At 43.3% G+C, this 12286-nt stretch overlaps 1 protein-coding gene across 6 annotated transcripts in view; it reads right to left on the bottom strand.

Moving 5' to 3' along the window:
* Positions 1–12286, bottom strand: part of LOC147015001 (protocadherin-10-like) — a 592231-nt gene that overhangs the window by 537786 nt on the left and 42159 nt on the right. For 5 of the 6 annotated variants that reach the window (XM_085849272.1, XM_085849275.1, XM_085849281.1 and 2 more), the window contains 2 exons: positions 9735–9857; positions 8779–8845 (listed from right to left, as the gene is read on the bottom strand). In XM_085849272.1, coding sequence (XP_085705398.1) covers positions 8779–8833 — 55 coding nt within the window. In that variant the 5' untranslated portion in view covers positions 8834–8845; positions 9735–9857. Of the gene's footprint in view, positions 1–8778; positions 8846–9734; positions 9858–10399; positions 10731–12286 lie in introns of those variants that run through there. The other variant, XM_085849274.1, reaches the window with a different exon arrangement.

The raw sequence follows: 12286 nt of genomic DNA, 5'->3' as shown, positions 1-12286 counted from the left end.
CCATCGTGCGAGGGTCCAGCGCAAGTGAACATTGGCCCAGTTCAGTCGGGTCTGACGCCGGACTGCAGTGAGGTCGAGTCCCGGGTGTGGTCGGCGGGCTCGGAGGTTGGCCTCCCTCAAGCGGTTACGCACCGTCTGGGCTGAAATGCGCCTGTTAGGCAGCCCGACAGTCTCATCGGCAGTCCTCGTGGCCGGTCGGAGTCGATCCCGGAGATGTTGCAGCCTCATGTGACTATCCTGACCGGCGGTGGTCACACGTGGTCGCCGGGCATGTGGGCGGTTCACGGTGCTTCCAGTCTCTCTGAGGCGCGTTCTCAGGCGGCTAATGGTGGAGTGGTGGACATTGAAGTGTGCTGCAACGGCCCGTACTGACGTCCCAGCATTCAGCATGCCAATGGCGCGCTCCCTCAAGATTTGTGACATCTGTGGCATGTTGACATTTGGCACCAGTCCACATTTTGGGGAGGCCTTTTATGGGGCAAGCTATAGGGAGTGTTTGTGTCCTGGTCACGGTCACTGACCATCACTCTGTCAAGCCCCATGGTGCTCATGGGAAGGATTACTCAACGCGTGAGTCCACACACTCAGAGTGGTCAATTTCAATGGGAACATCTGTCTTGAGCAAAACAAAGGAACTATTGCTCAAACATATCATCGGTTTGACCATTTTCCCATAATGGCAATCTTGACTTAGATATTTAGGTTGGTGCATTTATATTTTTGTTCAGTATATATATATATATATATATATATATATATATATATATATATATATATATATATATCTCTCTCTTCTTCTTCTTTCGGCTGCTCCTGTTAGGGGTCGCCACAGCGGATCATCCGTGTGATCCGCATAGTGATTTGGCACATGTTTTACGCCGGATGCCCTTCCTGACGCAACCCTGGTCGCCTCTTACGACACAGGGATATGGTACACCTATTTTAACTGGGGTATGCACCGGCTCAGTATACTGGTACTCATTTCACCGACCTCGGAAGGATGACAGGCTGAGTCAACCCCCTGGTGTATTAATTCAGTTACCCAACGGGGCTTGAACTCAGGACCTTTGGATCCCAAACTGCTGTCCTAACCACTGTGCCAACACCAGGCTCATAGAAATATATATAAATATATATAAATATATATATATATATATATATATATATATATATATATATATATATATATATAAAAGCCGGTAGGCGGGCACGGGTCGCCGAGCATCCGATGACCTTTGACCCTTGATCTGAGTTAACCGAATACTAAGTACTTACGAAATTGCAATCGAATCGGTTAACCCGTGTCGGAACAAGGGGGCTTTGAATGGTCATTTTGCCTGAACAATGCACTCATTGACCTTTGACCCCTGACTTAGCCGAGATAGGTCAATATATCCTGAAGCAAAGTTGTATTACCCATTGAATACTCTGTACCTATGAACTTTCACTCATATCGGTGAACCCATGTAGGAGCAAGAGGGAGTTGAATGGTCATTTTGCACGAAAAATGCTCTCATTTACCTTTGACCCCTGACCAAGCCAAGATAAGTCAATATGTCCTGAAGCAAAGTTGTAGTACTCGTTGAGTACTATGTACCTATGAACTTTCATTCATATCGGTTAATCCGTGAAGGAGCAAGAGTGCCTTGAATGGTAATTTCGCCTGAAAAATGCACTTATTGACGTTTGACCCCTGACCTACTCGAGATAGGTCATTATGCAAATGAGCAAAGTTGTAGTAGGCCTACTCATTACAGTCTATAAGCATGTAAAGATTCATTTGATTCGGTTCAACCGTCTTGGAGCTGGTGTACTTTGAATTTTCAGCGGGAATGCTCAATGGCCCTCGGACACCCAAGTTGAGAGGGTTACCATTTGGAAACGATAAGATATAGAAAAAAAATGGATGTCATATAGCGAATAGAGAATCACCTTAAAACTAGAACGGGCACTCATAGAGCGCATACCTTCGCCGCCACTACTTTTTTTGTTCTTGGTATGAGTGTGGGGAACTGGTTTCATATGAATGGTCTTATGACACAAACCACATATCTATAATGTCATGACCCACCCCCCCGACTTTCGGGGGCTACGGACTAAACAACAATCAACTCACGTCGTTTTGGCGAGTCTTCACTCGCAAGCTCGGTGAATACAACGTTTCAACAAGAGAAGGTAATCTCGTTTTCAAGGTCGTGACCCCCGACCTTTGACCCCTAACAAGAGTATGGGCGTCATTGTGTCATATTGCATATCACAAGATGAGGCGTTGAATTCTGAACATTTTGGCATTAGTTGCATGCAAATTGAATAAAAATTGACCGTGTTATCGTAAAAAGATGATTTTGACCTTTTCGTGACCTTGACCTTGACCTTTGACCCGAACGATCCCAAAATCTAATCGAATGCTTCCTGGATAATAACCAATCATCCCACCAAATTTCATGCAATTCGGTTTAATACTTTTTGAGTTATACGAATCACAAGATTACAAATAAATAAATAAATAAATAAATAAGTACACGCCGACCAAAACATAACCTTTCGCAGAATGCGAAGGTAATTATGCATACCAAATCTCATCCAGTTCCATCTATTGATAACTACTCAGTATCAATTTGAATGAAAAGTACCGAAAATGCGGTTTGATATCGGAAATCCCCAAAGTTCGAGGGGGTGCTGCGGGTGAACAAAGAAATAAATCGAAAATCTGGCTTGATCGTTTGTGCACAATGTATTCCAGATGATTAGTGTGAATTTTCATGACCATCTGACAATAACCCGAGGAGAAGTAGCATTTGGCACGAAGGCACCTCCAGCTCTTGCATATTATCGATTTTTGCCCTTTGACCCCTGACCTAAGCAATATCGGTCAATATGTCCTGAGGCAAAGTTGCAGTACTCATTACATGCTATGAACCTGCAGTTTCATTCGGATCGATGCACTCACCTGGTCGCAAAGGGGCCTTCAATTTTCGCCAATTTTCGGGCATACCCCATTTGTTGGGGGCACTGCGGGTAAACTATTCAATATATCACAAAAAAACGGAATATATTTGGTAGAGCATCACCTGTAGATAATGCATGCCAAATTTCATAAGCCCACATGGGATAATGCCTTTCGGAATTGATTCTGCGTGAACGGTACTGATTTTGAAGGTTTTTCGGCTGTTGCTCGGGAACCAAAGCGTTCCTAGCAACCATCACAATTTCTAAAGCACGAGGTCATAAAATGTACCTCCCACCCGAGTTTGGTCAAAATCGGCCCACGTTTACTACCAATTATGCTGATGACAAACAAACAAACAGACAGACAGAATTACTGACAATAAGGGTCACCTATTTCGGCGACATATATATATATATATATATATATATATATATATATATATATATATATATATATATATATATATATATATATATATATATATATATATATATATATATATATACATATACATATAGATATACATACATATACATATAGATATACATATAGATATACATACATATACATATAGATATACATACATATACATATAGATATACATACATATACATATAGATATACATACATATACATATAGATATACATACATATACATATAGATATACATACATATACATATAGATATACATACATATACATATATATATATATATATATATATATATATATATATACATACATATACATAAATATACATATATATATACACACACACACACACACACACACACACACACACACACACACACACACACACACACACACACACACACACACACACACACACACACACACACACACACACACACACACACACACGCATACATGGGCGTCGATCCGTGGGGACGGGGGCGACATGTCCCTCCCACTTTTTTTTTACCAGGGGGTACAGAGTATATTCTGTCCCCCCCCCCCACATTTCGAGTCCCATACCTATTTGAAAAATGCAAAAAATCAAGCAATAGCTGTTGGTACGCAGCGATAAGCCTTCGTTGCTATTCTTGTCATTATACCATGCAGGCCCATGCTGTGGATATATATATATATATATATATATATATATATATATATATATATATATATATATATATGTACTGTATGGTGCATATAGGGGGTGACGGTAGTGTACATGATGTACACTACCATTGCCCCCTATATGCACCGTCTCTTCTACACACAGCGCTGGCTGGCCGCTCACACCCACTGACGGCAGCTCTGTCGCTCACCCTCATCCAGTGTACACGGCTGACAACGAAACTAGGAATTTCCAGTAGGTACCTATGTTGAGCATATGCGTTCGGCTCAGCGATGTGTCACAACCTGCGTCGCTACAGAACGGGGCACAGCTCATTGGACGCCTAACATGGAGAAGCAAAATACCAAGATCCTGGACTTTTTCCATCCTTCAAAAGAGGTGAAGGTGAAAGACCCCACTGACGAGGTTTGGACAGATCCCCCCTTGCCTCCCTCCATTGAGGCGTCTGATTCAGCAGTTGGTGCAGCTGTTTCCGTGAGTGATGATGATAAGTGTCCTGAACTCCTCAAGCCACATCAACCAGATCCGGATTCGATCCCAACTCAGACTCTGGCTAACCGAACGCTGAAATTTCAAGCGAAATGGTTCAAAGTCTTCCCATGGCTTCATTTTGACGAGCGACTCAGTAAGGTTTTGTGCTATACGTGCGTGAGTGCAAGTAGGAAGAAGCTGTTCGGTGCTTGCTCAGGTAGCTTCGAAGACACATTCATTAGGAGTGGTTTCTGCAACTGGAAGAAGGCCTTAGAGAAATTCCGCGCTCACCAGAAAAGCAAGCCGCACGCTATCGCCGTGGAGAAAATCAACGCCCTCAAGCAGACCGACGTGCGCGCACAGATAGAAACTCAGATCAAAGACAATCAAAGCCTCGCCTGGAAAGCTCTTGTCAAGATTATCACTTCTTTGAGATACCTGGCAGAAGAAGGTTGTGCGATTACAGGTAAAGATGCATCGGAGCGAAACTTCAAGAAGTTACTGAGCCTACGGTCTGAAGATAACGCAAACCTGGCCAACTGGTTGAAACGAACAACAAATTACACAAGCGTTGAAATTCAAAACGAGATATTGTCAATAATGAATCACACTGTGTTGAGAGAAATATGCCAAGACATCGATGAGCAGTCGGTCCAGTTCGCGGTGATAGTGGATGGAACGCAAGATATCCGTAGCATAGAGCAAGAGGCGATATGCATCAGATACGTGGGATCGGACCTCGACGTTAAGGAGGATCTCATTGGCTTGTACGAAATAAACGCTACCACGGGAGTTGCTATTGCTACGATATTAATAGACGTGCTAGTGAGACTACAGCTGTCTATAACAAATCTCCGTGGACAAAGGTATGATGGAGCCAGCAATATGTCAGGATCATACTTTGGATGCCAAGTTGAAGTGCAGAAGATTTAGCCACTTGCGAAATACGTCCACTGCGGCGCGCACATCACTCACCTGATCACTTCAAAGGTGATGGCGAGTGTGAACTTCATTTGAGATGCTCTAGACTGTGTGCAGAAACTTGGCAAACTGTACTCGCAGTCTGGAAAGTTCAAACACCTGCACCTCAAATTGCACTCTGATGACCCCATCTCCACCTCACCGACCAGACTGAAACCAATTTGCCCTACGCGGTGGCTCACTCGCGCAAATGATGATCGCACAGTATTCCAGAACTTCGGGTCCATTTTGGATGCACTCGAGAAGGCCTCCGCGGAGTTCGGCTCGAACACTGGCTGTCGCGCAAGCGGCATTCGAGGAAACCTTGCGACTGGGAAGGTTTTGCTCGGGCTGCATGCATCGCTACCGCTCTTACAGTGCATGGAAGGGTTTAAGAGAGCCCTGCAAGCACCAGCGCAGACTGTACCGTGTATGCTACAGTTGGGCGAGAGTGTGAAAGAGCAGATACAGCACCTTCGCAGCAAAGAGGCCTTCCATGACACATTCATCTACATGGAGAAACAGAAGGAAGAACACGGCATTGATCCTTTCGCTTCTCCTAGGAAGAGGAGAGCTCCTCGTAGACTGGATACTGAGGAGCCACCCCACGAGTTTGACGGCTGAAGACACATATAGAGCAGAATACTGTGCGGCGCTCGATTCAGCTACGTGGAACATGACTACGTACTTCACCTCTCCAGACTTGCAATGGTACGGCGGCCTCGCAAAGATGCTACTCTCTGGAGAGTATGACCCTGACACCGTTACCATTTATCCAGAATTGTCAGAGAGTCTAAAAGAAGAATTGCTCTTCTTCAAGAAGCAGTACACTGGTTCCTGTATTCAGGATTCCCAAGCCATCTTCCAAAAGATGGTACCGGAGGTGTGCCAATTGTTCCCGCAGGTTGAACGGTTGCTCCGATTGCTCATGATCTCCCCAGCAAGCTCCTGCCCGGCTGAGCGCTCCTTCAGCGCACTCAGGCGTCTGAAAACCTGGCTGAGAAGTTCGATGAGTCAACAAAGACTGAACCATCTCATCATTTGCCACGTCCACAGTGATCAGTTGGCAGCACTGGATCCCCACGAGTTGGCAAATACGTTTGTTTCCAATGTTCCGAACCGTCACACTCTATTTGGATAAATACAGTACAGTATATGTCCCTGTATGTGTACATGTATTAATACACTGTATTAATATACCGTATCTGGAACTGGAAAAAAACGTTGCAGACCATTGTTTATGTCGCCAAATCGATTCGTGGGGAGCAGTTGTCGTGGTGATCTATTGCCTGGGCACACCTTGGGAAAAGGGTCCAGTTACCTGCCCCCCCCCCCACATTTTGGCTTGATTGACACCCTTGCATGCATATATATATATATATATATATATATATATATATATATATATATATATATATATATATATTATACACACACATATATATTATACACACACATATATATATATTATACACACACATATATATATATATATATATATATATATATATATATATATATATATATATATATATATATATATATATATATATATATATATATTATACACACATACGGATGTGATACGGATGATCCGCTGTGGCGACCCCTAACGGGAGCAGCCGAAAGAAGAAGAGGAAGAATATATATATATATATATATATACACACACACACACACACACACACACACACACACACACACACACACACACACACACACACACACACACACACACACACACACACACACACACACACTAGTGGGGCATACTTACACATTGTGTAAGCATATGAACAATGCTTCCCCATTGTTTCAGGTCGCTCACCTGCATTTGAGTTTTCATTTATTTATTTTCATTTATTTTTTAATTTATTTTTATTTTCATTTGTGGATGCTTTCCGACGGTTCTGTGATTTTTTCTGGTGTATCGGCTTCAATGTCTGTCGACACACAAAATTACTGTGCTTCCCCATTGGCTTGGATCACTCACCTGCCTTTTTTTCTGTTTTTTTTCATTAATTTATATTTTCATTTATCAACGTTGTTCGACGATTCTGTGGTTTGTTTCCGGTGTATCGGCTTCGATATCCATCGGCAAGCAAAATTTCAGCTTTCTACGTCACCCGGAAGGTACTGATCTTTAATGTCAGTCAGTCAGTGAGTGAGTGAGTCATTGGTTAGAAAGAGATATATATATATATATATATATATATATATATATATATATATATATATATATATATATATATATATATATATATATATATATATATATATATATATATATATATATATATATATATATATATATATATATATATATATATATATATACACACATACATATAATTTCGGATGGGGATATTATGCATAATTTAAGCAACTCTGTAAATGTTGCGACAAAAAAAAAGAATACTACAGGGAGAAATATTAGGAAAGGAGCTGAATGGTAATGGGTGATGACGGAAGCAAAGTAGACAAATTCCCCTTTGTAAATTAGTTTTTTCATGCACATTACGATCCAAAGGCAGGGTAATGGTGCAATCGAAGAAAGAAAGAAAACACATCTTTGTTTTTTAATTTAGACTCGAAAAGGAACCTGAGAGGAGAAGAAAATAACGTGAAAGTTCCTTGGCAAGAATGGATCCCAAATAAAGACGTTGGCACGGAGCAGTCTTTGGACGCTCATTTTGAGTTGAGTGAAGCATGGCAATGGTGATGACATTGACATAACCAGCCATTAGAGCCTTGGGTAGGTTGGCATTGGTGGGGGTGGGGAGGCTGAAAAGGGGTCCACCTTACCATATTCTCACCTAATGTATGTGTTCACCTTTTGAGTATTGAATCAAATGGCCGGTTTGTTTACAAAATGAAGCAGTCTGCATCACTAACCAGAATCCAATTGACTGTCAATGGACTTCATCATTTTCAACTTTTACTCAATTTCATTCACAACAAACAGCCTTTCCCCCACGTCTGTCCAGTAAAGCAGAGTGCCTGTTGCTGGGAGATAAAGCCAGTTGCATTCCAGGTGGGTGCAAAGCCAAGGCTGATGGCAATGCATCGTGTGGCCCACAGTGAAACCCTGGCCTCAACCCACCGGAATGGTCTCACTATGTTATTCTAACACCACAATCATCAATTAACATAATTTCACCTTCTATGCCACCATGATGAGGACATTGAATCCTCTGTGTGTTTTCACGAATGGCATGCAAATACATGATTGTAAAGGTGACACTAATTAAATGAAACACTCGTGGAAAACTGCAATGTATGCATGGAGGTTAGTTACCTTTACAGATGATCCAAGTTTTTGTCAAGCCTTCGGTGAAGACCCACCGTGTCATCTCTTAGCGCAGCTGATGGGGACGGTGCATGAGGAGGGGGAGGAGGAGGAGGAGGAGGAGATCATTTAAAACGGATGGTCCTGAGGAAAGGCCTTCCCTCCTCAGCATATCTACGGAGTGATGCTGGCAAATGACGAGCATGCAGTTCATTTCAAGATTTATTATTGAGAACCAAAGCCTGGAGGGAAGGCAAAAAAAAGGAAAAAAATTGCCAGCAAAATGAAATTCAACATTTTGAGTAATGCATTGTTGAAGCCTCCATTTAGCATATAAATTCTAATAAGATTGTTTGCTTTTGCCATGAGCTGCTGCACTTCTGACCGGGTTATGGCCCCGGGGGGTGGCGCAGTAATGACTTCCTATGAATGTATGGGAGGCAATCTCGACGCAATTAACATGAGAAGCAAACCACGTGCCGATTAACGTGGGAGTCAATTGTCACGTGACAATCAGCGTGAACCAATCCCAGGAAGACAGCACGGCACAGCCCATGTAATCGACTGTAAGTGCTCATGAATCTAAGCATGTAACTGACACCATGACGACATTCTAAATGATCGTTTCCACGCTAGGTCATCACACGTATGGAGAAAGCTGCAGGGATCGCAGCATCACATGTTGTTGCTGGAAGCTCTTGATGTATCCTGGCCTTGAAACTGAGGTCCAGTCCTGGATCTGTACAATGTACACTCGTCGAGACTGAGACAAAGACAGAGACAGTGACCCAAAGACTCGGTGCAGGTTACACGTATCTCCTGCTGCTGTGACTGAGGGTATTGGAGCGGAGATTAAAGGCAACACGCGGGTAATTGCCTGAAATTAATTCATCAATACAATATGCGATAGACCTTTTGGTGTTTAACCAACAATCCACCAAACGGAAAGTTTCATTTCAAATTACCTGAACATGTAGAGCCTTTTATTTGGATGCATTTATCCACATCTCACAGTCCTTGTTGTAGGTCGTACCGAGAGGACCACGGATTGATTCGGGATATCCCTTTCAAAGTGCAGCCTTGCCTACCTGCAGAGGTCAGAGCACACAGACAAGGTCATCAGGGTTAGGTGAACATTTAAAAAGCAGACATTTTTGAACCCCCCCCCCCCGCCTCAACAGTCAATTGCATGAATAGTAAGCTCTGCACCGGTGTGTTTCGTGCATCGATTCCCTGTCCTTACACCTCCTCACTCATAACACACCGACTCATTATTTCCTTTACTCTCCCATCCTACTGAACTCTCACATCGGTCTCCATTCCTTCTATCAACTCTTTTAAAAAAAATTTTCTCCATTTACCCCTCTTCCACCATCCACACTTTGCCCAGCTCACATCACAGGAAGGGAGCCCCATTCATGTCACGTAAATCACTCGTAGTCACACAACTTGCACACATGAACGCAGGACACGCATATTGACGAAAAGGCTGTAAAGTTGCAGGATTATCCGCCGAAAACGTTATTAAGACATAATCAAACACGAAGTGTGCACGCATGCACACATACCGGTTTAAAAACACTCCTGCTGCATGCCGATTGGTTGTGCTCATTGACATGTTTACACTCACACTGCATGAAGGACCGTGCGGATCGATGGACTCCGCTCTGGCTTTGAATCAAACCTGATGGTGTGTGCAAACGCTCCAACCATCGGCTGAACTCGAATCCAGATCCCCAGAGTGCACCGCCACAATAAGCACACGTTCATCACGTGAGCCTAAGAGACCTGGCAAACACTGTGCAAGTGAAAGTTAATCACCAGGTCCGTCTGTTCACAGATGCCAACACTCCAACAGTGAATGTTTCGAGTGATGATTCACAAATTCCCCTTGTAATTTCGGCAGCCTCACCTTCCTTCCCTTAATATGCACCCCATATCCCTGCCAGATATTTCTCCCATTTTTCATCCTGGGTCAAATCCAGGGCCGGGTCAAGCAAGCAAGGTCGGCATCCCATCTTAGGATATATATGTATTTATCACCCCCACCACACACCCCACGCAAATGCAACCCGTTGCTTCGCTGACGGGAATATTGAGCGGGGGGGGAGAGATGGAGGAGAAGGGGAAGGAGAGTTGGAAAGAGGAGGGGGAGAGAGGAGAGTGGAGGGAGGATGGTGGAGGGGTGGGGGAGCAAGGAAGGGAGAGAGAGAGATAGGAGGAGGGAGCGAGGAAGGGATGAAGGGTCCATCGTTTGACATTGTTCCATCACAATCCCACAACAAAAGAAAAAATGTCAAAAGATGTCATGATGCTAATCCATAAGATGATTGTGGTGTCTTATTGTTGCATCGTAATGTGGTGTCATTCCGACCTTGTTTGGTTGTTGTTTTTTATTTCACCCCTCTATGTTTTTACATTTTTACTTCTGCCACCGAAGGTGAAGGAGGGAGGTTATGTTTACACCCCTGTCTTCTGTCTGTTTATCTGTTTGTTTGTCTGTCTCTGTGCAGGATATCTCAAAAAGTTGTGGATGGATCCGGATGAAATTTGGTGGGAAGGTTGGGTGTGTGACAAGGACGAACTGATTATATATTGGTGAAGATTTGGAACCGGATCCGGTGAAGATCCGGAACCGGATCCGGTGACAAGAATTTCTTAAGTCATTCTTCACCATTGAGAGATCGGACCAAAAACGATATATATCTCAAAAATGTATTGGGCACGATATGTTCTCATGGGCAGGCATTGCGGTGCAAAGGTATGCACTCTACCAAGTGCCTTCTCGTTTTTAAATGTTTACATATATATATATATATATATATATATATATATATATATATATATATATATATATATATATATATATATATATATATATATATTGTTCCGGTCGTGGAAATTCACAGAACACCATTCAGGTTCCCTGAAGATCAGTTATGTCGATAAGTGTGTGTCCAGATTAGATTTCCCCACCGATATCTAACGGGCTTTATTCGTGCGCCGGGCTGTGCATCTTTGAGTTAGCTGTTATTCTTTTGCTATCTTTACTTTAAAACGAACATCTCCTCACCACCTTCACCACAACCGCCAACATCTCCTCACCACCTTCACCACAACCACCAACATTTCCACAAGCGCCGCCATATTTCCGCCATTAACAGCATCCACAAACGAACAACATCTCCGCCGAAAAACATGAGACTCCCTCGTTGGAACGAAAGCCGCGTTGTGAGGGTGATTCCTGCCACGTCCGCGTTCCACGGCAAGATCGGATCAAAACGACGACAGGGGCGGAGCCAGCCGGGGGGGTGAAGGGTCGAAGGTGAAAGACCAACCCCCCCCCCACCCCGAACCCGATAAAAGGCGAGGCTGAAACACAGAGAAACCAGTTGAGTGTTGGAGTCTGGAGAGTTGAGTTGGCAGTCTGGAGTCTGCAGTTTGGAGTTAGGAAACAATGAAAAGATGGAGGAAATGAACTCAAGGGGGGTGGACACTTATCCAACCAAGATATTCT

This window comes from Eptatretus burgeri, chromosome 12 (genome assembly GCF_056783735.1).
Source record: "Eptatretus burgeri isolate ZD-2024b chromosome 12, Ebu_testis_v1, whole genome shotgun sequence".
NCBI classification, from domain to species: Eukaryota; Metazoa; Chordata; class Myxini; order Myxiniformes; family Myxinidae; genus Eptatretus; species Eptatretus burgeri.
This window is presented reverse-complemented; position numbering and strand designations above follow the sequence as displayed.